This window comes from Desmodus rotundus, chromosome 2 (assembly GCF_022682495.2).
Source record: "Desmodus rotundus isolate HL8 chromosome 2, HLdesRot8A.1, whole genome shotgun sequence".
NCBI lineage: Eukaryota > Metazoa > Chordata > Mammalia > Chiroptera > Phyllostomidae > Desmodus > Desmodus rotundus.
Window position 1 is genome coordinate 98,534,694 of NC_071388.1, and position 26,590 is coordinate 98,561,283.

The 26,590-nt window shown below is 34.3% G+C and overlaps 1 protein-coding gene and 1 pseudogene across 4 annotated transcripts in view; both read left to right on the top strand.

Annotated features, from left to right (window-relative positions):
- The window catches only part of STXBP5L (syntaxin binding protein 5L), a 352,782-nt gene that overhangs the window by 268,221 nt on the left and 57,971 nt on the right, over positions 1-26,590 (top strand). For 3 of the 4 annotated variants that reach the window (XM_045185997.3, XM_045185999.3, XM_045186000.3), the window contains 3 exons: positions 11,744-11,809; positions 17,046-17,138; positions 24,979-25,029. In XM_045185997.3, coding sequence (XP_045041932.2) covers positions 11,744-11,809; positions 17,046-17,138; positions 24,979-25,029 — 210 coding nt within the window. The remainder of the gene's footprint in view (positions 1-11,743; positions 11,810-17,045; positions 17,139-24,978; positions 25,030-26,590) is intronic. The other variant, XM_045185998.3, reaches the window with a different exon arrangement.
- LOC112320698 (U2 spliceosomal RNA) lies at positions 10,518-10,605 on the top strand (annotated as a pseudogene).

Below are 26,590 nucleotides of genomic sequence, written 5' to 3' on the forward strand. Positions count from 1 at the left end.
GGGCTTTTTGGTTTCCTGGCAGCAGCATATACAGCATACGAGATGTGGTGGGTAGAGTGATCCTCAGTCAACCAGCTGGAGGAAAGGACTTGCCAAAGAATGACCCAACAAGATCAAAACACAATTACATCCAGAAAACCAACATAAATGGCCTAAAGGGCATCACAAGAGCATCAACTTCAGGAGATCAAGGAGATTGCACCACTGAATTGCACAGTTCTCCTACCATAGAAGTTCACACCACAAAGTCAGGGAGTCAAAACAGATCAATTTAAGAAGCAGAAGCTAACGAGAAGAGTCTCCAAAAAAATAGGAAGTCAAAGAAACAACCTTGAATCAAAAAGAAAGGAGGAATCCCCAGAAAGAGTGCTAAATGAAATACTAGCAAGTAAACTATTAGTGAGTTCAAAACATGGTTATAAGAAAGCTCACTGTGCTCAGTGAGAATAACAAAAAACTACAGGGAAGCCACAAGGAACTTACTGTGAACTATATCAGCATGAAAAAGGACATAGAAACTATCAACAAGAACAGAAGAAAATGAAGGATAAAATTTGTGAATTGAAGAATACAGTAGAAGGAATCAAAAGCAGGCCAGATGAAGCAGAGGATTGAATCAGCGAGCTGGAGGACAAGGTAGAAAAAAAATTCCCACAAGGAGCAACAAAAGGAAAAAAGATTCAAAAAGAATGAAGAGGGGTTAAGGGAACTGCAGGACATGAAATGTAATAATATCCATATAATAAGGATACCAGAAGGATAAGAGGAACAAGGGATAGAACACCTGTTTGAAAAAGCAATGATGGAAAACTTCCTTAACTTGATCAGAGAGAAAGTCACACAACTCCAGGAAGCACAGTCCCAATCAAGAAGAACCTAAAGAGGCCCACTCCAAGACACATCATAGTTAAAATGGCAAAATGCAAAGACAAAGAGAGAATCTTAAAGGCCGCAAGGAACAAACTGGAAGTAACATACAAGGGAGCTCTGATGAGGCTAGCAGCTGACTTCTCAACAGAAACACTACAAGCCAGAAAGGAATGGCAACAAATATTCCAAGTAATGAAAAGCAAAGACCTGCAACCAAGAGTACTCTACCAAGCAAGGCTCTCCTTTAAAATGGAAGGCAAAATATGGAGTTTCCCAGAAAAAGAAGGCTAAAGGAATATACCTCCACCAAACCAGCACTGCAAGATATCCTAAAGGGACCACTTTAAGAAGATGAAGAAAAAGAGTGAGAGAGGAACACAGGTACAAAAGGGGAAAATGTCAATGAATAAGTACCTATCAATAATAACCTTAAATGTAAATGGATTCAATGCTCCAATCAAAAGACATAAGATAGCTGAATGGATAAGAAAACATGACTCTCACATATGCTGCCTACAAGAGCCCCACCTCAAAACAAAAGACCTACACAGACTAAAAGTGAAGTGTAGAGAAAATATATTCCAAGCATATGGACAAGGAAAAAAAGCCAGGGTAGCAATACTTATATCAGACAAAATAGACTTCAAAACAAACGCCATATAAAAAAAGACACTTCCTAAGTGTCTTCATAACACAAATATTCAAGGGGAGAATTCATCAAGAAGACATAAACATTATAAATATACATGCACCCAACATAGGAGTACCCAAATGTATAAGAAAAATATTGGAGGACTTCAAGAAAGATATAGAGAACAACACACTTATATAGGGGATTTTAACACCCCATTGTCAACAATGGATATATCTTCCAAACAAAATATCAACAAGGACATAGGGTCACTGAACAATACTAGATCAAATAAACTTAACTAATATGTATAGAATCTTTCATCACAAAGAAGCAAAATACACATTCTTTTCAAATGCATATGAAACATTTTCAAAACTATACCTCATGATAGTTCACAAAACAAGCCTCAACAAATTCAAGAAAAACAAAAACTTATCAAGCTTTTTCTTGGACCACAGGGCCTGAATCTAGAAACCAACCTCAAGGAAAAAATATGAACATTCCAATTCATGGAGACTGAATAGCATACTGTTAAACAGTGAATGGGTTAATATTGAGATCAAAGAAGAAATCAAAAAGTTTCTGGAAATAAATGAAAATGAACACACAACAGTCCAAAACCTATAGGACATAGCGAAGGCAGTCCAGAGGGGGGAACTCATAGCAACACAGGACTACCTAAAAAAGATAGAAACATTTCAAATAAATAACCCTATATCTATAAGAACTGGAGAAACAACAACAAAGCCCAGAGCGAGTAGAAGGAAGGAAATAATCAAAATCAGAGCAGAATTAAATGACATAGGGACTAAAAGAACAATTCAAAGGATCAATATATCCAAGAGCTAGTTCTTTGAAAACATAAACAAAATCAATAAGCCTTCAACCAGACTCATCAAGAGAAAGAGAGGGCTGAAATAAATAAAATCAAGTGAAAGAGAAGAAATTAAAACTGACACCACAGTAATACAAAGGATTGTAAGAAATTTCTACAAACAAATATATGCCAAGAAACTTGGAAACCTGGCTGAAATGTGCAAATTTGTAGAAACATATAATCTTACAAAACTGGTAAAGAAGAAGCAGAAAACCTGAAGAGACTGATAACAGGTAGTGAAAATGACACCACAATCAAAAAATTCCTAGCACACAGAAGCCCTGGCCCAGAAGGTTTCACAGGACAATTTTACAAAACATTTAAGGGAGAGCTAACCCCTATCCTTCTCAGACTATTCCATAAATCCCAAGAAGAGGGAAAACTCCGAAACTTCTTTTCATGAGATCAGCATCCTCCTAATCTCAAAACTAAATAAAGACACAACAAAGAAAGAAAACCACAGGCCAATATCACTGATACAGAAAGATGCTAAAGTCCTTAATAACATACTGGAAAACTGCATCCAGCAATACCTTAAAAAGACCATACACACTGATTAAGTGGGATTCATCCAAGGGATCCAAGGCTGGTAAAATATTCACAAATCAATAAATGTAAATAAGTACATCACATAACAAAAGGAAAGACAAAAATCACATGATCACATCAATAGATGCAGAAAAAGCATTTGGTACAACACCCATTTATAACAAAAACACTCAGCTAAGTGGGAGTAGACGGGGCATATCTCAACATAATAAAGGCCATATATGAGAAACCTATAGCCAACATCATACTCAACAGACAAAAACTGAAAGCTTTCCCACTAACATCAGGAAAAAGACAAGGATGACCACTTTTATTACTACTTCTATTCAACATAGTATTGGAAGTTCTAGCCACAGCAATCAGACAAAAAAGAAATAAAAGGCATCCAAATTAGAAAGGAGGAAGTAAAGCTCTCACTGTTTGCTGATGACATGATAGTGTACATAGAAAGCCCTGTAGACTCCACCAAAAAAAATCTACTCCACCTAATACATGAATTCGGCAAGACAGCAGGATACAAAGTCAATATTCAGAAATCAAAGGCATTCTTGTACACCGATGATAAAATATCAGAATCAGAAATTAGGAAAAAATCCCATTTGCTATAGCAACAAGAAAAATAAAGTACCTGGGAATAAACCTAACCAAGGAAGTAAAAGACTTGTACTCAGAAAACTACACAACCCTGAAGAAAGAAATTAAGGGAGACACAAATAAATGGCAGCATATACCATGCTCATGGATTGGAATAATTAACATCATCAAAAAGTCCATACTACCCAAAGCAATTTATAGATTCAACACAATCCCTATTAAAATGCCAATAGCATAATTCGCAGATCTGGAACAAATCTTTCAAAAATTTAGATGCAACCTTAAATGACCCCAAATAGCCACAGCAATTTTGAGAAAGAAAAACAATGCAGGAGGGATCATGATACCTGATGTGAAACTATATTACAAGGCCACTGTAATCAAAAGAATCTGGTACTGGCATAAGAAGACACACACACAGATTAATGGAACAGAATAGAGAGCCCAGAAATAAACCCATGTCTCTATAGGCAATTACTATTTAACAAAGGGGACAGATGTATAAAATGGAGTAAAAATAACCTGTTCAACAAATGGTGTCAGGAGATCTGGACAGCTACATGCAAAAAATGCAACTTGATCACCAACTTACACCATGCACAAAAATAAACTTAAGGTGGATAAAAGACTTAAATATAAGTTGTGAAACCATAGAAGTCCTAGAGGAGAACATAGGCAGGAAAATCTCAGATATTCCACGCAGCAATATTTTCACTGATATGTCCCCTAGAGCAAGAGACATAAAGGAAAATAAACAAATGGGACCTCATCAAAATAAAAATCTTCTGCATGGCTAAAGAAAACAGCAAAATGAAGAAGGAACCAACCATATGGGAAAACATATTTGCAAATGATACTTCAGATAAGGGTTTGATCTCCAAAATATATAAAGAACTCATACAACTCCACTCTAGGAAGACAAACAACACAATTAAAAAATGGGCAAAGGACTTGAACAGACACTTCTCCAAAGAGGACATACAGAGAGCCCAGGGACATATGAAAAGATGCTCAGCATCATTAGCCATCAGAGATGCAAATTAAAACCACAATGAGATACCACTTCACACTGGTCAGAATGGCCATCGTAAACAAATCAACAAACAACAAGTGCTAGAGAGGTTGTGGAGAAAAGGGAACCCTAGCACACTGTTGGTGGGAATGCAAAGTGGTGTAGCTGCTGTGGAAAACAGTATGGAATTTCCTCAAAAAAAGATAAAATTGAACTGCCTTTTGACCCAGCAATTCCACTGCTCCAATTATACAATAAGAATCCTAAAACACCAATTCAAAATAACCTCTGCACCCCAATGTTCACAGCAGCACTATTTACAAAAGCCAAGTGCTGGAAACAGCCTAGTGCCCATCAGTAAATGAGTGTATTAAAAAACTGTGGTGCATTTACACAATGGAATACTACACAGCAGAAAGAAATAAGGAACTCCTACCCTTCATGACAGCATGCATGGAACTGGAGAGTATTACACTAAGTGAAATAAGCCAGGCAGTGAAAGAAATACCATATGACCTTACCTATAAGTGGAACCTATTCAACAACAACAACAACAGAAAAGCAAAATAGATCCAGAGACATGGAAATAGAGAACAAACTGACAGTGACCACAGGGGAAGGTGGAAGAGAATAAAGGGGGAAAGAAGGGGAAGGGTCAAAAAACATGCACAAAGGACCCATGGACAAAGACAATGGGGGTGGGGTGAGGATTGAATGTGGGAGGTGGAGTGTGGGTAGGGTAGGGCAGGGGAGAGTAATTGGGTTGGGGGAATGGGGATAACTGTAATTGAACAATAAAAACTTTTTAAAAAGAAGATATATGCATCCTCATGTTCACTGAAGCATTATAGTAGGCAACACATGGAAACAATTTATGTCTATCAACAGACAAGTGGATAATGAAAATGTGGTATATACACATAATTGAATATAATTCATCCATAAAAAATGAGAAATATTGTCATTTTAAAAACATGGACCTTGAGAGCATTATCGTAAGTGAAATAAGTCATACAAAGAAAGACAAATACCACAAGATATCATTTCAGTGTGGAATCTGATAACAGGGACAAAATCTCCAGCCTATAGATACAAAGAACAGATTGGTGGTTGCCCAAGTTGGCAGTTGGAGGTAGGTGGGTGAGATGAATGAAGGGGGTTTGTCAAGGGAAAATTGGAAATTCTGGTGTTGAAAAGTACAATAAGTGAAAAGAAAAATTTGCTAGAGGGATTGAACAGTAGATTTGAACTGGCAGAAATAAGAATCATGAAACTTAAAGGTAGGTTGATAGAGACTATGCATTATAAACAGAAAAATAAAGAAGAAAAATGAACAACCCTCAGAGAAGAAGGATACATTAAGTGCACTAACATGTCCAAATAAGAGCAAAAGGAAGAGAAAGAAGTAGGAAATAAAGAGATAATGGCTGGAAACTTTCAAAATTTAATGGAAGATATGAATGTACACATCCAAGAAGCTCAGTGAATTCCAAGTAGGGTAACTATAAAGATATCCACACCAGTACATATCACAGTAAAAATGCTGAAAGACAATGAGAATATTTTGAAAGCAGTAAGAGGAAATTGATCATGTACAAGGGAACTCCAATAGGATTAACAGCTTATCAGAAACAATGGAGACCAGAAGGTAGTTGAATAACCTATTATTCAAAGTGCACAAAGGAAAATACTTTCAATCAAGAATCTTAAATCCAGTAAAACTATCTGTCAAAAATGTACATGAAATAAAGACATTCCAAGATAAACAAAAACTAAATTTGTTGCAAGCAGAACCATCTTACAAGAAATACTAAAGGAAATTCTTCAGACTAAAAGAAAGTGACCTCAGATGGTAATTTGAATCCACACAAAGAAAAAAAGAACACTGTTCATGTAATAATATAATTATAAAAGAATACTTTAAATGCATATTTTTTCTCAACTGATTTAAAAAGCAATTTGTAAAACAATGTGTATAAAATTTGGGGGTCTATATATAACATATAAAACCAATATATTTTTTTCCAATAACAGCACAAAGGAGAGGGAGGGTGGGAGCAACATTGTATTTGAGTAAGCAGATGACTCCAGATGGATATACTGGAACAAATGAAGAGAGCCAGAAATGTTAAATCAGAAGCTAATACACAAACATTATAAATATATGTTTTTCTTTCTTCTCTCAGCTTATAAAAACATAAAATTATGTAAAATAATAATTATAACAATATATTGTTGGGTTCTGAACACATACCGATGTAATATATATACCAGAAATAGCACATAGAGGGGAAAGAGGAAATAGAGCTATAAAAGAGTAGCATTTCTATAACTCACTGAAATGAAGTTAGTATACATCTGAAGTACATTCTGATAAGATGTTTATTTTAAGTTAGCGTAATGACAAAAACCTCCATAAAAATGAAAAATTCATTAAAGAAATTAGAGTTACACTAGAAAATATTACTTGATACCAAACCAAGCAGAAAAGGAGGATTAGAGGAATAATAATGAAATGAGACATACAGAAAACTAAAAGTAAAATGACAAATGCAATCCAACTATATCATTAATATCATTAAATGTGGATAGATTAAACAATCCTATAAAAAATTAGAGGTTGTCAAACCAGATTTTTTTTTAATTAAGATCCATCACTATGCTTACTGAAGTTGACACAAAAAGATACAAATTGGTTGTGAAAGAATAAAAAAAGATCATGCAAACAGCAACCATAAGAAAGCTGGAGTAGCTATATTAATATCAGACAAAACAGATTTTAAAGCAAAATAGTTACTAGAAATAAGGACATTTAAAATGATAAAATGTTCAATCCATCAAGAAGATGTAACAATTATAGATAAATATGTACCTAACAACAGAGTACACAAAGCAATACATGATAGTCAAATGGAATAACAGACATTTCAGCAATAGCCATTGTAAATTTTAATACTGCACTTTCAATGATACAAAAAGTAGGCAGAAGGCCAAAAGGAAAATACAAATCTTGAAAAATGCCATGCACAAGATCTCTATATTGAAATCTACAAAAGAGTGCAGAAACAAAAAAAAATTTAATCATTTAAATGGATAAATACCATATGTATGGGTCAGAAGACTGAAGATACTTAGTCTATCAAATTTATCTATACATTTATCCCAATTCTATAAACATATATCTTTTTGTAGAAATTGGCAGATTGATTCTAAATTTTATATAGAAATACCAAGAATCTAGAATGACTGAAACACTCTTGGAGAATAATAAAGTTGGAGGATTTCACTACCTGATTTCAAGGTGTATAAAAACCTACAGTAATTAGAGAATGTGGTAGTTGAAAAACAAAGATAGACAAATACACCAATGATTACAGAATAGAGAATCCAGTAATAGACCCACCCATATATGGCCAATTTAATTTCGACTAAAGCACTAATGACAATAAATGAAGGGAACCAACAGTGAAAGGAGGGAAACCAGGACTCAACTGAACAGTTTGGAGCAGAAGGAAGAAATATACATTCAACCAGAACAGAATGAAGAAACAAGAATTCAAAAAAAAAATGAGGAGTGGCTTAGGAACCTCCAGGACCTTTAAATGTTCCAACATCCAAATCATAGGGTGCCAGAAGAAGAGGAAGAGCAAGAAATTGAAAAATTATATGAAAACATAATGAAAGAGAACTTCCCTAATCTGGCAAAGGAAACAGACCTCCAGGAAGTCCAGGAAGTTCAGTGAGTCCCAAAGAAGTTGAACTCAAGGAAGCACACACCAAGGCACATTATAATTAAGTTTCCCGAGATTAAAGATAAGGAGAAAATGTTAAAAGCAGCAAGAGAAAAGGAGAGACTTACCTACAATGGAGTTCCCATAAGACTATCAGCTGATTTCTCAAAACCTCGCAGGCAAGAATGGGCTGTAAAGAAAAGTATTTGAAGTCATGAAAGGCAAGGACCTACATCCAAGATTACTCTATCCAGCAAAGCCATCATTTAGAATGGAAGGGCAGATAAAGTGCTTCCCGGATAAGGTCAAGTTAAAGGAGTCCATTATCGCCAGGCCCTTATTATATAAAATGTTAAAGGGACTTATCTAAGAAAAAGAAGGAGATCAAAAATACGAACAATAAAATGACAACAAACTTACAACTATCAACAACTGAACCTAAAAAAACAAAAACAAATGTACTAAGCATTCCATTGTGTAAATGTACTATAAGATGGAACTGGAGAACATTATACTAAGTGAAATAAGCTAGGTGGTGAGGGACAAATACCATACAATCTCACCTTTAACTGGAACATAATCAACAAAAGAAAAAAGCAAGCAAAATATAACCAGAGACATTGAAATTAAGAACAATCGGACAGTAATCAGAGGGGAGGAGGGAGGGGATAATGGGGGGAAGGGTTTTCAGGAACAACTATGAAGGACACATAGACAAAACCAAGGGGGAGGGTGGAAGCAAGGGAGGGTGGTGGGTTTTGCTGGGATGGAGAGGAATGGTATGGAGAAAATGCAGACAACTGTAATTAAACAACAATAAAATAATTAAAAATAAATAAAATAATAAAATTAAAAAATGAACTAAAACAACTAGAACAGGAACAGATTCACAGAAATAGAGATCACATGGAGGGTTATTAGTGGGGAGTGGGTAGGGGGAGATTGAGGGGAAAGGTACAGGGAATAAGAAGCATAAATGGTACATACAAACTGGACAGGGGAAGGTTAAGAATAGTACGGGAAATGGAGAAGCCAAAGAATTTATATGTGTGACCCATGGACGTGAACTAAGGTGGAGGGATGCTCAGGGGGCTGGGGGGGGACAGGTCAGAGGGGAATAAAGAGGAGAAAAAATGGGACAACTGTAATAGCATAATCAATAAAATGTATTTAAAAATCTATTAACTAATCAACAAAACAAACATGTAAGCAAAATAAAACCAGAGACATGGAAATAAAGGACAAACTGACTGTAACCAGAAGTGGGGGGAGGGGAATAACAGGGCAAAGGGGGAAAGGGTCCAGTCAAGGAACATGTATAAAAGACCCATGGACAAAGACAATGGGTTTTGGGGAGAGGATTGAATGTGGGAGGTGGGGCTGGGTAGGGTTGGGGAGAGTATTGGGGAGGGAAATGGGGACAACTGTAATTTAACAATAAAAAATAAAAATTTCAAAAATTAAGAAAAAAATCTGTTAGCAAATAATGATAGAACTGGGCCAATGTATAGGGAAAAAATGGACCTCATCTCTACCTCATACCATGATCCCAAATTAACTTGAGATAAATTATATCCTAAAAAATGAAATCTAAAATTAAAATTGCTTTTGAGGAAAACAAAGAATATCTTTATGACCATGAAGAAGACAATGATTACTTACACAGGAATCAAAAAAAATTATATCACAGTAAAAGAAAAATTTAATAAATTGTTTTTCAAGTAAATTAATCTTCTGCTCACCAAAAGACATTTCATTCTTTTTTTCTTATTTTATTTTTGTATTTATTGTTCAATTACAGTTGTCCTGCCTTTTCCCATTGCTCTCCCTGCCCCATCCCCCCACTCCCAAAATGAAATGTCACATACTAAAAGAAAAATATTCACAATACCTACTTCTGACAAAAGACTTAACAAAATATAAGAATTTAATTCATTCTTTGGTATACTAACTTAGTTCTATGACCCTAAATAAATAGCTTAAAACTCTTGTTTTTCTTTTTCTTCTTTTTTAAATATTTTTTTATTGTTGTTCACGTACAGTTTTCTGCCTTTTCCTCTCACCCCTTCCTACCACCTCCCTCCCCTTTTTCCACCCCCCTTGTTATTGTCCATGTGTCTTTTAAATAGTTCCTGCAAACCCTTCACCCTTTTCCCCTATAATCTCCTCCCCTCTCCCCTCTGGTCACTGTCAGCCTGTTCTCAATTTCAGTGTCTTTGGTTATATTTTGCTTGTTTGTTTGTTTTGTTGATCACTTCTCAGCCTTTTGGCTAAGATCAAGTGTAGTATCTGTTCCTAACAGTTTAAAACTCTTTAAACTTACTTTTTCTTACCTATAAAACATAAGGGTTAGGTAGAGTATTACAATGCTCCTTTCTAAAATTCTGTGATTTCTTTTTTAACCTACAGCAAATTTATTGGTACAAATTATGTAAATGGGATGGTGGAAAGGAACATGAACAAAGATGGTTTGGTAATTGAAAATAATGCTTAAGTACCTCTGGATATGGGAATTTACATTAAAGTAGAAACTCAGAATATTTACTTACAAAGAAAAAATATTCAAGACCCTCCAACAATGATAAGAAAACCATAGTTAAGGGTATTTTATGAATGCCATAGGAAGGCAGAATGGCAGACAGTGAGAATTACAAAATGTTTATTGATCTAGTGTGCCTATCCTTGTATATGTCAGGAAAGTAACAACAGAAAATAAAAAGTACTAATAGTGTGAAGAATAAAAATAAAATTAAAAACAATACTAAAAATAAAAATGTAGTGCTTATTATGAGTAATTTGATACTATTGAACAAACCACTTAGTATGCACTATACAATACTGCAAAAATTGTAGCAAAATACTTAAAAATACTTAAAAATTGTAGCATCTCCTTAAAGGTCTTTTTAAAAGCCAATAACCATTTCTCTTGAAAGAGCAAGCTTTGATTCGATCTTTAAAAAAAATAACCTAATTTGTTTTATTCTTGATATGTTTTCAGATGAAGCCACATTATTTAGTAAAATAGATATTTCATGTGAAAAAAATTTTAAAGGGTTTATATTTTTCACCATCATGTTCAATTACCCTTTGGTATATAAACTAGTTACTGCTCCTTATTTTTTTCAGTATCACTTGTTAAAATAAAGGGATGGGGAGTAAAGGAATGGATGAAAAGGTGAAGGAAATATAGTCAATATTAGTGATCTAACTTTGCAGGGTTACAGATGGTTCCTAGACTTAGTATGGTGATCACGTTGTAGATATATAAATGTCAATCACTGTGTTGTACACCTGAAACTAATATGTCAACTATATTTTAACTTAAAAAGATTAACACAAATTGTAGTAATATGAGCATAGGAAAGTAGTTTTCACAGGTTAAAAAAAAAACCTGTAAAACTCATAGGAATTAAGAAATAAGAATTATCTACAAAGTGTTAGAGAAATTTACTCATTTTTTGTCATTTCATATTCAGGTTTAACTGAGTTGAATGACAGTCCAGTTCCCCTGGAACTTGAGCGCTGCAAGTCTCCCACTTCAGGTAAACAATAGTGCTATTTTTCAGGCTTCTGGTAACTCACTGCCCTAATCTACTGCTTTATTTTCTTAATCCTTATAATGTAAAATCTTTTATTTTAGTAAAGGGTTAATTCCATTTCTGAAATTTAACTGTAAGCAAAATTTTTTTCAATTTGATTCCAAAATCAATTAGAAATATGACTTTAAAAATATTTTTGTCCTCTTAAAAATTAAGATCAGAGGTATAAGTGCAATGCTTTTAAAAACATTTTAAAGAAGGTTTGTTCAGCAAGTATATTAATAATTTTAAGTAATAATGGGAAACTTTATATAGAAACTCTCTCTTCTTATAGCTAGAACTGAGTCAGTGGGAAATATATGCCACAAATGCAGTAGCATGTGATACTATCCCTTTGGACTGTAGCTTGGAGGCATGCATATTCATTGATGAAACAAAGCATGTAATGAAATATGTTGGAAGTAAAACAGGATAAAATATGAGGCCATTAAAATGTATTTTAAAATGTGAATATAAAGATTCCTAGGAATAATTATTTTAAATATGTAAAGAAAATGTTAACAGTACAAATTGTTGAGTAGTGGAATTATGAATGGTTTGCATATTTTTCTCATTTTTATTTACATGTCTTTTCTATAATGAATGTAGAGCAATGTGTAAATTTCTAAGCCCCCAAAATATTAGGTATATCTTTGACATTGAGCTGTAGATCTGTTTTCACACAGTATAAAAGAACTTTTTATTTAAATTATTTTTAATTTCATGCAAATGTATAAACATTTAATAATGTCTTTTTTATATTTTTTATTAAATACTTTTGAATTTTATTGTTGTTCAAGTACAGTTTTCTGCCTTTTCTCCCCAGTTCTCCCCGCCACCCCAGCCATTCCCACCTCCCTCCCCTGTTTCCACTCTCCCCTTGTTATTGACCATGTGTCCTTTATAATTGTTCCTGTAAACCCTTCACCCCTCCCCCATTATCCCCTCCCATCTCCCCCCTGGCTACTGTCAGTTTGTTCTTAATTTCAGTGTCTCTGGTTATATTTTGCTTGCTTGTTTGTTTTGTTGATTAGGTTCCACTTAAAGGTGAGATCATATGATATTTGTATTTCATCGCCTGGCTTATTTCACTTAGCATAATGCTCTCCAGTTCTGTCCATGCTGTTGCAAAGGGTAGGAGCTCCTTCTTTCTTTCTGCTGCATAGAATTCCACTGTGTAGATGCACCATAGTTTTTTGATCCATTCAATAATGTCTTTGTAAAGCAATATTTTTTTCTCCTTTTTATTGAAGTTATTGACTTTTAGATATTTATTTGGAATTATGACATCTTCAATTTGTTTCATCCCTGATTCACATTTAAGTTCAGGTTCCATTTGGCATGTGTTTCTGTGTATGATGTGAGCAAGAAGTCAAGGTTCAATTAAATAACAATAAAAAATTTTTTTAAAAAAGTAATCATGGAAAATTTCCCTAATTTGATGAGAGAAAAAATCAAACAAATCCAGGAATCACAGAGAGTCCCAATCAAGAGGAACCAAAAGAGGCCCACTTCAAGACACATCATAATTAAAATGGCAAAATTCAAAAACAAAGGGAGAATTTTAAAGGCAGAAAAAAAAAAAAGAAGTCAAGGTTCCTTCCATTTAGTTATCCAGTTGATAAGCACCATTTATGGGAAAACTATCATTTCTCCCACTGCACTAAAGTGAATTTTTGCCACAAATTAGTGTATTTTACTGTTCGTGTGTGTGTGTTTCTAGATGATGTTCTATTTCATTAGCATGTTCATCTGCCATTTATCCAATTCCACTCTGTTTTACTTACTGTAGTTTTATAGTATTGTTGATAGTGTAGGTTCTTCAATTTTGTTTTTGTGGTTCTTTTCCAAGAATGTTATAACTATTCTCAGTCTTTTGTATTAAATTGTTCAGTTTGCACACAAATATGCTTGAGTAGTGATTGCCGTTTCATTGGATGTATAGATTAATTGTGCAGAATTAACATATTCAGTAACATTGAATTTTCTATTTGGTATCTCTCCATTTATGTGTGCCTCCTTTACTCTCAGAAATACTTTTAATCATCTTTTTAGAGGTCTCGCACACCTTTCACTGGATTATGTTTAATACGTTTCCTTTATGTTTACTTTGGGGGGGGATAAATTGTAGAATTTTTAATCAATGAAATACTATACTGCAATAGAAAATAATTACAGGTAGCCCCATTAACATGGATAAATCTTTTTAAAAAGTATAAAACTAAGCAAAACCACTTTTTCTTATTGTTTGCAGCTAGAATATAAAATACAATTAATTTTTATGTTAAACTTATATCTAGAAAACTTGATAAATTTATTTAATTCCAATAATTTATAAATTCTTTTGAATTACCTGTGTATCCAATCATGCCCTCCTGTTAAAATATCATTTCTATTTTTTCTAAGGAAAGAAATTATCTAGGACCTCCATACAAAGTTGAACAGATGTGTTAGCAGACCCTTTTCCTTATTCCCAATCTCAGAGATAAGTCTTTCAGTATTTCATAATTATGGTAATTGCTGTAAGTTTCTAGTAACATCTTGCTTTTAGCCATCTGCCTATGATTTTTCTTCTTTTATTAATATTAGAGCAGTTCTGGAAACACTATCACTTTTTTTTTTTTTGACAGACTGAGAGAACTTGGCATACAATCAACTAGATTGCTTCAAAGCAGGAAGGTTTTGAATACATTTGTATTCTGTTATTTGGGACAGCACTGATTGACTGTGATAAAATTCCTTTATCGATTCAGTGGCTTATTTGGGACTGCTTTACTGGGCAGGTCCTGTTCTTCGTTGGTAGCAATTTTAAAATATAAGTAATTACAATTGAGGAATAAGAGATTATTTCTTTTAACAGGTTTTCAATCATTATATATTGTTAAAATATGTAAATTTTTTTTTTCTGGGGAAAGGGCTAACAGTTTAATTTATCTTAAGAATATTGGACAACAACTATACTTGAACAACAATAAAAAAGAATATTAGAAATAATCAATATTTGCTTATTTAATTCATTTCCCATGAAAAAGAAAAATAAGTAATTTTGTGTAGTAAGGGGTCTTTTTAAGCCCAAAAAGGAGAATGTGTCTAATATATTTCCAGCAGTCTAATGCTATTTCCAGCATACTATAGCAACACATATACATAAAACTACATACTACAGTCTCTTGCTATTGTTATTGGAATTGCTGCATCCAATCTAGATTCTCAGGAAAGGAATAGTTAGGATAAATGCAGACTTTTTAAGCCCCATCTCATAAAACTAAAATGTAACTATGAAGAAAGTAAATTTAAGACTTTTATCAATAGTTCAAAAAACCCATGAAGCTTATTGTCTCTAGAGGTAGAAAAGAATGAAAATATAAATAATTAAATTGTTTAGATAACTTATGAATGACAGGATCAATATATTGTTAAGAGATACTAGAATATTTGTAATACATTCTAACTTTTGAAAAATTAAGAAAAGCAGCCATGCCACCTAACAAGTCTCCTTGATTTATAACACTCAGAAACAGTTCATTAGGTCTGACTAATAATGGCAGTTTTATGCTTGTATCTGGGTATATCTCCCCTTTTTATGCATACAAAATACTTAAAAGCCAGTACTTTTCTTGTCTTTTTTTTTTTCTTTAGTGCAGTGATCCTGAAAACTTAGGTCTGTATCAAAATCATGTGAAGAGTTTGTTAAAACTCGGATTGCTGGTTGCCAGAGCTAGATTTTAATTCAGTAAGTCTAGAGTGGGGCCTGAGATTTTGCCTTTCTATCAAGTTCTCAGGTGATGCCAATCCTCTGGTCTCCAGACTGCTTGAGAACCATGGCTCTGTGAAACTTTTTTAAATATTCTTTTCAGTAGTTACTTCATTTCTCAGTATCTATTTTGGGATCTCAGACGCTCATCTCTTTAAAGTCTGCTAAAAACAGATTAAAATATTGACACAAATATCGCTGAGCAAGAGAGGTTGGGAATTACAGAAGCTGGAGAACAGTAATCATTTTATAACTCTGATTTTCTACATGGACCTCAAACCCCCTTTTAGCCCAATAAACTACAGGTAAAATAGAGTTAAGTTTTGGACTATAAATATATCCTTTAGGATAATGAGAGAGGACAGAGTAGGATTTAGGAGCTGAAAGAATCCCAATGAACCAAAGAGAATACTGATGTTCTTAGCTTCTAGGATAATATAATCATTTAATATTTAATTATTCATAAACTATTCAACAAATAATTTTAAATACCTACAATTAGGTAGATAAATTGCTATCCACTAAGAATAAACTAGTGAACAAGATAAACATACTCCATGCCAAATGCAACTGGCAGTCTACCTACAGAAACCAACGTTAAACTAATAATTTTACAAATTGCTAATGTTTTTTTCTTAAAACCCTGTAACCCTTTTCTGCTTAGCAGGTAAGGTCGTGTGCACTTTGTGTACTACATAAACATACCTCCCACCCAAGGGGGTGAGCAGGAGCTAACATTCAGTCCTAGTTCCACTAGGTCCTGGCACAGTACTGCAAGCCCCTAGGAAACAGCACCTTTTTCTTTGAACAAAGAGTTGAAAACTAACCAAGCCTTCAACTGTAGGGTTATGTCTGCTCACAGATATGCATTTTCTACTTTGTCCTCCTTGAAACTGTGCCTTTAAAAGTCGTTTTCTCAGATGAATATCTTTTTCTAGACTGGCATTAGGTCCTAATATTGTTGCTACCTATATGGCCATCCATCCTCATGAGTCTCACTATCCACAATATACAATAAACTTACTATGCTATTAAGTTCAGCTGAGGGCTATGGTGATAGAAATATTCATCTTTATTAAAAATACTTATTTAGGCATCTTTAGTAAACATATCTTTATTAAAATATCATAGAGGTAAATGTCACAAAATACTAACAAGGAAGTAACCAGCTCTGTCCTCAAATCTGGGTTTCACCTGCGTCTAATAGCCTATTCTGAATGCTCTTCCTGTTTGATTCTGTGTACCCAGAACCTCACTACATCCTTCAAAGAAGTCGTTTTCCCTCCAAACAGTGTTCTGTTGGGTCCATATCAAAATGCACAGATAAAGGCATCAACTAATGACCCTTCTAAGTAGTTATCATGAAATTCTCCTCTAAGGTAAAAATTCTTGGTTCACTTGGACTAGGAAATTACATGTCAATTGTTTTTTATTCCTTTTCTTTAGGACTTCCTACCAGAACTCCTGAGGCAGCACCAGGCTTTTATAGGAATGAGATACCAGCTGTGAGACAGAGGAATCAAGTACATCACTTGCCAGGTGAAAGTGAAAATGTCTTGTATAAACAAACAAGTTATTGATACCTTCACAACTTTCTAGACTTCACAATTTGTATCAAAAGCTTTATTCTTATTTGTTTTGCTGAAAACACAGGTCCCTCATAATGAATGAAGACAAATTTCCCTGAAGCAATGGTTAAAACCAGAGACACTGACTTCGTTAGAAGGAAAGCAGAAATTCCTAAGGGTTTTGTGAACAATTTTGAAATGTTCCATAGAATTTTGATAGTGTTATTTTCCTGCTCTGTATCTGAGTTATTTTATCAGGCTGGTAAGAAAATATGGAAAGACCAACAGACAATTCAGGGAAAACTTAAGAGTCAAAAAGTAAAGTGGTTTTGTAAAAATTCTCCATAATTCTTCCTAACATAATTAAATATGTTCTGTGATCAGAAACAACTATAATGATCATGGAAACTCCATGAAATAATGGCCTCAAAGGAGCAATGTTCTCTCAAAAATAGTGAGCAGAAAGTAGTAAGATCCTATAGTCTAAATTTTATGCAGTCATTGAATATTTGATGAAGCTCATAGGGACCAACTCATAATCAAACACAAGTTACACAGCTTCCTTAGATTAGGAAACCATTACAAAATGGTTGTGACCAGATCTGCAACTTTAAAAAACTTGAATTACTGCCCTGGCCAGTGTGGCTCTCAGTTGGTTGGGCGTTGTTATACAAGGCAAAAGGTTGCTGGTTCAATTCCTGGTCAAGGCATATATACCTGGGGTGTGGGTTCAGTCCCCAAGTTGGGCTGCATATGAGAGGCAACCGATCAATGTTTCTCTCTCACATCAATATTTCTCTCCTTCTCTTTCTCCTGCTCTCTAGAAATGAATAAATAAAATATTTTAAAAACATGAATTACCAATGTTCTAGACACCAAATAAATTCATCAGCCAAGAAACCTAAAGATAATTGCAACCAACACTTTTTAGTAGTAGTTTTTTTTCTTATGTACTACAGCAATTCTGTCATATGCCTTTCTCTGTGGAGAATTCCAGCTTAGTTACATTTAGTTGTAAAGCCTATGACTTTTTCCTGATTTTATTAATAAAATGAAAAACATGAGTTATAAAAAATAATCAAAATTAAAATTATGTAACATCCAAGCGATGAAAAAGTGAGAAGCTGCTGAGTCATGAGCAGACAATATTTTAACCAAGAAATTCAAAAGAACTTAAGAAATATACTTTGCATTAAACATCAGAAACACAGCTTAAGTTTCATTTAAGTTCCAGGAAAAACTGAATTTGAAAATAATTTTTAGTTTTTAGAGGTCATAAAAATCAACAAATTGTCACCACCTTTTGTATTATTAAGCCTTGTTTGCTAAAAATGGTAAAATCAACATTACTATAGCACTTTAAAACAAACGTGTATTATTTAATCCTACAGCAACCCTGTCATTGGTATTATTCTCAGGAGAAATTATGGCCAAGAAAAAAATTCTGTAATTTGTCCAAGCTTACCCTACTAGTAAATGATTTAGTTTGAACCAACCCAATTCTCCTGACTTCAGGGTTCTCTAACCTTGAATTATTTGATATCCTATTTGTACTTTAAAGAAAGTCTGTGTAACAACCTAGTTCTCTCTGGGAGTTTATAATTCAAGATAGAAAAGAACAGAAATAAAATTTCATAATTCTTTAATAATTGTTCATATGATACTAATAAAGAGTCCCTGATTCATTAACATCTAGATAGAAATAATACATATTTTAAGGTAGTAATAAAAGTAGAGTCATAACATTGAACATTTTTGTGCTGGAGAAAGTTCTAATAAAGATACCTCTTAGCCTGGCTATATCTTAGCCACTTCTGAAGAATGCAAAAAGGGAAAATGGCAACAAAATTACAGTCATGTATGCCTTTCAGGATTCCACCATGGCATAATGGCCCCAAAATGTTTGTGTACGTGTGTGTGTGTATAACTACACCTGTATACATACTAGGTGTTTGGGTTTTTTTTATCTTAGTTTCTGGCATAGGGAAGATAGAGACAAATGAAATTCATTACTATATTTCAACCAGCCAAGTTAATCTCCAGATAAACTTTATAAACATTTTAATTTAAACCACTTCTATTTTAACTGTGTTAGATGCATTTATTTTACAGAAGATAACTAGGCCACACAGATGACATCTAAATCAGGAAGACTGTGTTGCTTAGTGGAAAGGACTTAGCTTTGGAATCAGAGAAATTTGACTTTACCCTGCCACTTTCTACCATTAAAACTTTAGCCAAGTTAGAACATAGATCCTCAATAATATATAGTAGTAGTTATTAATAAAAGCAGTAATGAACATCCATGGCCTAAAGACACTGAATTTGGTCTCTTTTACCATTTTAAATTTCTAAACATTAGTTATAGCTTATTCGTAACAAAGTAGAAATCCTTCATGGAAACGAAAAAATCAATCTAGTTGTTTCTAATCAAGAAACAACTAATAAGAAGCTTTATATTTGAAACCTTTGAACACAACTCTTTATATTATTTCTGTAGCCATATTCTGACTTATTCAGGGTTCATTCTGGTCCCAAAATTTTGATTCAAACATGGAAACAAGGATCTGACTGAGACTTATTTGAAGCCAGTATAAAATGTCTGTTGAGCCAGGCTGCACTATGTATCCATTGACTTCGAATTGAACTAAGAGTCAGAAAAAGGGCATATGAATCTACAGTTGACTGATGAGATGATACAAACAAGATACGTGAAGTCCCCTAGGCAAAAACGTTTTGTAATGCCTGAACTTCTGTCGCTATTTAGGGCTAAGATCAAAGACAGGGCTGAGCATATGACCTCATCCTGGCGTAGCTATCATAAGCCACCAGACTACGCTACCTCTTTACTGTAACAACCTGAGTTTGGGAGGCAGAAGAATCTAGGAGTGGAGGTAAATAGTCCTGCAAAGGTTTGTAATCTGGTGCTATTGTAGCTTGGCCATCACCTGATCTTTAGGCTTGAGTTCATAGATAGATATTAATATGTTTTTGCCATCAGTCAGTCCTTTCACTTATTTGCATCATCTTTGGTCTCTTAGGCTATCCTTCCTAAAAATTTCTAGGTAAGCCAGAAGCTGATAGATGTGATTAGGTAAGTGACTAACCCTATCTTTGGGGATGCTTTCCTTCACACTTTTTAAAACTCAGATTTATTAAGAAATATTTATAAAGGATAAAATTCACCTTTTTAGTATACGGTTATGAATTATTTTGTCTGCTTTTAATTTTGCTTTTCTTTCTAAAAATGTATTCCACAACATGTTAAAGTACCAAGAATTTTTCTGACAATTTGCCCAGAAACTAACAGGACTAGGATCATAAAGAACAGCACCTGCTGCAGCTCTATTCCCTGCCTCACAGCTGAGGACCTGTGGTACAAGTTGTCGTGTTATTGTCTGTGAGTCAAGACAGGCAGTTTTTCAAGGTGTGAAGGATTAAAGATATTATTCTGTGTGATGATGCACAACATGACAAAGAGATTTTTATAGCCAATGAGATATTTTTATAGAGAATAAGCCCATTATGAATCAAGTGTGGGATGTCATCATTCTTAAAAACATGGTAGATTCTTAGGAAGTACTATTATGCAGAGCAAGTAAATAATAGTACTAGATACAATTGGAGGCCTTATCAAGTGTGCTATGTTTAATCCTATGCACTCTATTTTAAGTAGGGCATGTTGCTCAGATAAATCATTTTTTTGGTATAGAATACCATAGAAAACAATCTTTTCTTGCCAGCTAAGTTTGATAATGAAAACAATAGCTAATACTGGATGGTCGTTACAAACCACACCATGCTAAGAACTTTACACATATTCCCTTAATTAATACTGATAAGATTCCTATGAAGTGGGGATTATCATTATTCCCCTTTTTACAGAGGAAGAGAAACATAATCTTCCTGAGATTAAGAAACTACTAGTCCAGGGTCACTAAGCTGGCAAATACTTGAGTCACGATTTGAATCCAATTTACTTGTGTTCTTGATCACTGGGCTTCACTTCATCAAATATCGGGAAACATGCCTTGGAGAAAAGCAAAAGTTTTTGTGGAGCTTTATAGAGGGAACAAAAAGGCATCTAACCTCTTCTAATAGGGGCATTACTATCATTGTAACTACCAACGTTCTATTCCTTATTAGAAAATAGAAGATCAAATACTAATATGATGAAAAAAACCTTAATTATTAAAGCAGTACCTGATAACTTAATAGTATATATCTAACTAAGCATAATGACCTTGTGCTCAGTAAAGTGATATCTATATCTGTATCTATAGCTAATATAACAACAAGGACAATATGGCACATCTTGTATGGCAAATTTGAGATGCATCTCAGGAAGTACCTTTTGTGGAACAGTCCTGAATAAAAATCCCATAAGTTGCTTAATGTTCGTAAAACCATAAAACATTTCTCCAAATGTGATCTGCTAGCCTCTTTGCATCAGTATCACCTGCAAAACTTTTTAAATACAAATTTCTGCTGATCTACTGAGAGTACCTGGAGGTGCCCCTTAGTCTCTTCAGGTACTTTATGATCTGGCATGTGAGCGCCTGAATCAGTTACTCCTTATGGCTCCAGAGGTTAGAACTGGGACAAATTAGTAAATGATAATGGCAAGTAGTTTGAGCTCAAGAGAAAGAAATCCTGTAGCAATTATAGCAAACCCTAAATTGGATTTTTTAAAAAATACCTTTGAAGGTTTCTATTGTGGATGTCAAGAATGTTGTAGGAGAATACTTGCATTGAGAGTACTAGAGACTAGATGATCTCTAACATTCCTTTGAGCCAGGATTCTCATCTTCCTTTTCTGTGCAGTGTGCTAAGCCAGTGTAGAGAGCCAGAGTAGAGAGAAGTCTGTATTTCCCATTTTCTCCCCTTTGGCTAAGAATATGAAATGATAGTGATGTGTTTGCTTTAGTGTAGAGAACAGTAAAAAGAAGAAATTCAGAGCTGCACTCACAGGGGTACATTGCAAATGTTAACATGTATTGTTTTCATTCTATACATTTCCAAGACTACTTGCCTCTTACTCCCTTTTGCCTCATACATCTTCCAACCCAAATTTCTCAAACGTTAATGTGTAACATATTACTCTATCACTTGAACATACTTTCTCAGTTTCTTAGACCTCTTCAGAGTAACCTTTCACCCCTGCCTTCTGGCTTTACTGTTTTTTTTCCCAACACTCATTGAAGAAATATTTATTATATACCTACTCTACATCAATACTTTATTAGGTATTGAGAATATAATCCCTATCTTTGGAGAACTCCAAGTTTCAGGATGTTAGTGGATAGTGGACAGAGTGAAAAACACCAAGTACAATAAAATGCGTTAAGTATAATGGAGATGTGCACAGGTGCTATGAACATTAAGATAATAGCACAAGATAAGCCTTAAGTTTGAGGCTGTCATCAGAAATGATTTTTTTTTTTAGCTGTCTTGAAGGGTAAGTAGGAGTTTATTAGTTGAACAAGGAAAGAGGAGGATCATTCTATTCATAAATAACAGAAAACTGTTATTAACATTGTTATTAAAGAAGTTCCCTAATTAACCCCATTACAGTATAATGAGTGGCCTGAGGGGAAATAAAGGCAGGGCTCTCACCATTGCAATCTAACTAGAACTTAATACAGGAGGCTAAAAGCAAAAGGCCACCCACTGACCCAGTCGTCCTGAGCCTGGTTCAATAACGTTGCCAGGCACTCTGAACACCAAGACAGTGTAGGAGGTGGAGAAGAAGCCCTTGAAAGTCTGTGTGTATCATCTCCACTAGCTGGGAAAAGGAAAACCTTGAAACTGTGTATTCATCCCAAGGCCTGGAAGGGAGAAGGAGAGGGGGACTATAGTGCCCAAAGAAAGACCTATAAACAACTTTGGTTAACTGTCTGCCTCCTATCATGTGTACAAAATGAACAAAAAGAGTCTAGAACAAAATAAGGATTCAGGTTAACATCTCCACTTATACCTACATTTGGGTAGTCACGTCTCCCTGAGGGAAGCTGGAACCACGTTTACCCATCAATCAATATCTAACTTCTTTACCCCCACACCATGAACTATATAAGTCCTCAGAACAAAGGACTTTCTCTCTTTTGGCCACCTGTCTTCTTGCCACCTGGCCTCTGCTTTTGCTTTCCTATTAAAACTGAGAATTAATAAACTTTACTTGCATGCTAATAGGCTCTCTGACCTGTAACTCTTTATTGCGTTGGTGAGAAGAACCAGATTTCTGGGAGTTTCTCCCGTGACAATCCCACCATCTAATCATTCCCCTTCTCTCCCTGGTACACAACTGAGGATGGGTTTGTTTTCAGGTAGGAAGTAGTATGTAGGAAGCCAAAAAGGTAAGTGGCAAAGTAGAGAAAGGAATCCCCAAAAGTGGAGCAGATTTGAGAGCCAGTGTAAGGAGGAGTACAGGAGGTAAGTTTTCCATTTAAATAGTGGGTAGTGGGAGGTGAATTTTCCATTTAAACAATGGGGAGTGTGGTCACTGTCCTGCTGTATGTATCTGGGCTTATTGACCAATAGGCAGGGACTGTTAGCCCTCTTTTTAAAAGCATCTTTGTAATCCATTTTTGAAATAATTAATACTATATAGATATGTTGAAGCACCCTATTTAAAAACAAAGTGGAAACAAAAGTTATAAAACATATCTTTAAATTATAAAAAATTACTTCATATTTTAAAAATTAAGTGAAATTCCCTGGCTGAGTAGTTCGGTTGGTTAGAGCATCGTCCTGATATGCCAAGGTTGCAGGTTCTATTCCCAGTCAGGACACATACAAGAATCAACCAATGAATGCGTGAATAAGTGGAACAACAAATCGATCTCTCTAAAAACAAAAAATTACTTTAAATAGTAAGTGTCCCACTTCTTTAAGTTCATCTGAATTATGGATCAATTTTTAAAATATCCCCCTAATTTATTTTCCCTATTGCATTGCTCTATATGATAACATGCATTCCAGTTAAATATTTTTATGGGATGCCCAATTTTTATTAACAGATAAATAATGAGTAATGTTTTTGAATAAATTACAGGACTTTTCTTGGTTTACTCAAACACTTTCTGGTAGCTTGATTTCTATAATGTAATTAAAATTATTTTAAAATTTTGTATTTTCAAGATTTTATCTACTGAAATTAACATTAGTGTTCAATAATGAAGTCATTTCACCTGCAATAGGCATAGTAAAGTTTCCTTGACTACTTCATATATATCTGTAATAGAATATTCTTTCTATTTCAAAAAATTATCGACAAAGTTTATCAGGTTTTGCCCTTATCATTATTTATGATATAACCTAGTACATTTATTGCAATGCTTCCTTACCTATTAGAGATCAGCTGGTTAGAGTGTCATTCTGATACACTAGTAGTAGGTTCAATTCCCAGTTCGGGCACAAACAAGAATCAACCAATGAATGCATAAATAAGTGGAACAACAAATCTGTGTCTGTCTGTTTCTCTCTCTCTTTCTCTCTCTCTCTCCTGCTCCCTAAAATCAGTAAAAAAAAAAGAACCCCATACTACATATGAAAAAAAAAAACATGCAAAGAAACACTTAAAATATTTACTGTAAGAACAATTACTTTTCTCATGTTTCTGTTTGCATATTAAATAATTACTCGGTGGCAGTAAACTAACATTGAACAATATTTCTGCTCCCATACATGCTCACTCAGTGTAATGTTTATCAGGACTTTAATAATTATATTGTAAGACATACTGTTCCCCCACATTCCTCTTTAATTTTATATAATTAACAACTGCCTTTTTCCTTTTTCTGTTGTTTCAGTTAAAGGATCAAGAAAGTTAAGTCTGCCAACAGATCTTAAGGCTGATCTTGGTACGGTAGGCAAAAGCCAACAATTTTAAGTTTTCTTATATTCATTTGGCTGAACATTTTTACTAACCAGTCCATGAATAACACAAGTTTCCTAGATGGCAATGTTTGATGTCTTTTCAAAAGGCTTTTAAAAAATCACCATACAGTTCTGTTGGCAGCATTCAACATTGTGTTTAATAATCATTTTACAAAATTATGTTTTATAAATCATTACACACCAAGGTATATAATTTTTTGTTTTCTTTTTATCATGTGAATGTTTTTAAACATTAAATAGTCACACATATGGGTCCTTGTGACTGTTATCATGTAAATGGGCATCATTTTTTTCTGGAATTATTTTTCTTATTTTTATATTAGTATCATTTAGAAGTAATGCTACTTTTAAAAAGTCTGATATATAAAGGAATGGAGTTTTGGTCATTTTTTTATTCTAGGGAAGTTATAGAAAATTTGATTCACTTTTAGTTTGTTCTTTGTGGTGGTCACAGCCTTATTCATGATTCTAATGTTGAAGCAAATAAGGCATCATTAAAGAAGCCTTCATATAGCTATGTTTCAGAACTTTTATCTGCTTATTCCAACATGGTTTTTCTTTTTCAAAAAAATTTTTTTGGAAGTCTTTAATGAACACTTTATTTTTTAAAACTTATTTTTATTTTTATTTTTCTTCAGTTACAATTTAATTGAATTACTTTTTTTCCCATCTCCCTTATTCTCATTCAAAGTCATAGTATTAAATCCTACTAATGTCATAGTTAAAAATAACAAAAATATAATAATTGGTCTTTGCATTATCCTTAAGTATTTACAAAGCTGTTACACATATGCCATTAACAAATGGTAGATTTAAGATCTGAACTTGGAACATGGTACCAAAAGTTTGTGGAGCATAGTCACATACTTCATCTCATTGTATTAAATAACTGTTAGATAAATACTTCATTAAATTGAAAATCTAATTACATATAGACCCCCAGCCAAGATGGAGGCATAGGTAGATATACTTTGCCTCCTTGCACAACCAAAAAAAGGACAACAAAAAATTTAAAAACAAAAAACAACCAGAACTGCCAGAAAATAGAGCTGTATGGAAGTCCAACAACCAAGGAGTTAAAGAAGAAACATTCATTCAGACTGATAAAAGGGGCAGAGACAGGCAGCCAGGGAGGAGAGGATACATGGCAAGGCAGCACCTGGCTTCCCCAATCTGGCAAAGGAAATAGACTTCCAGGAAGTCCAGAAAGCTCAGAGAGTCCGGGCAGGTGAGGCAGCAGCTGGCGATCCCACATTTGTGTACGGATAAACCCAGAGAAACAATTGAGGGGTGAGACAGAACACATGACCCAGGGCTCCAGCACAGGAAAAGAAAGCTTCAAAACCTCTGACTGTAAATATCTGTGGGAATTGCAGCAGTAGGAGAAACTCCCAGCCTCACAGGAGAGTTCGTTGGAAAGACCCACATGATCCTAGAATGTACACAAACCCACCCGGCAGGGAATCGGCACCAGAAGGGCCCAATTTGCTTGTGGGTAGTGGGGGAAGTGACTGAAAGTGGGGC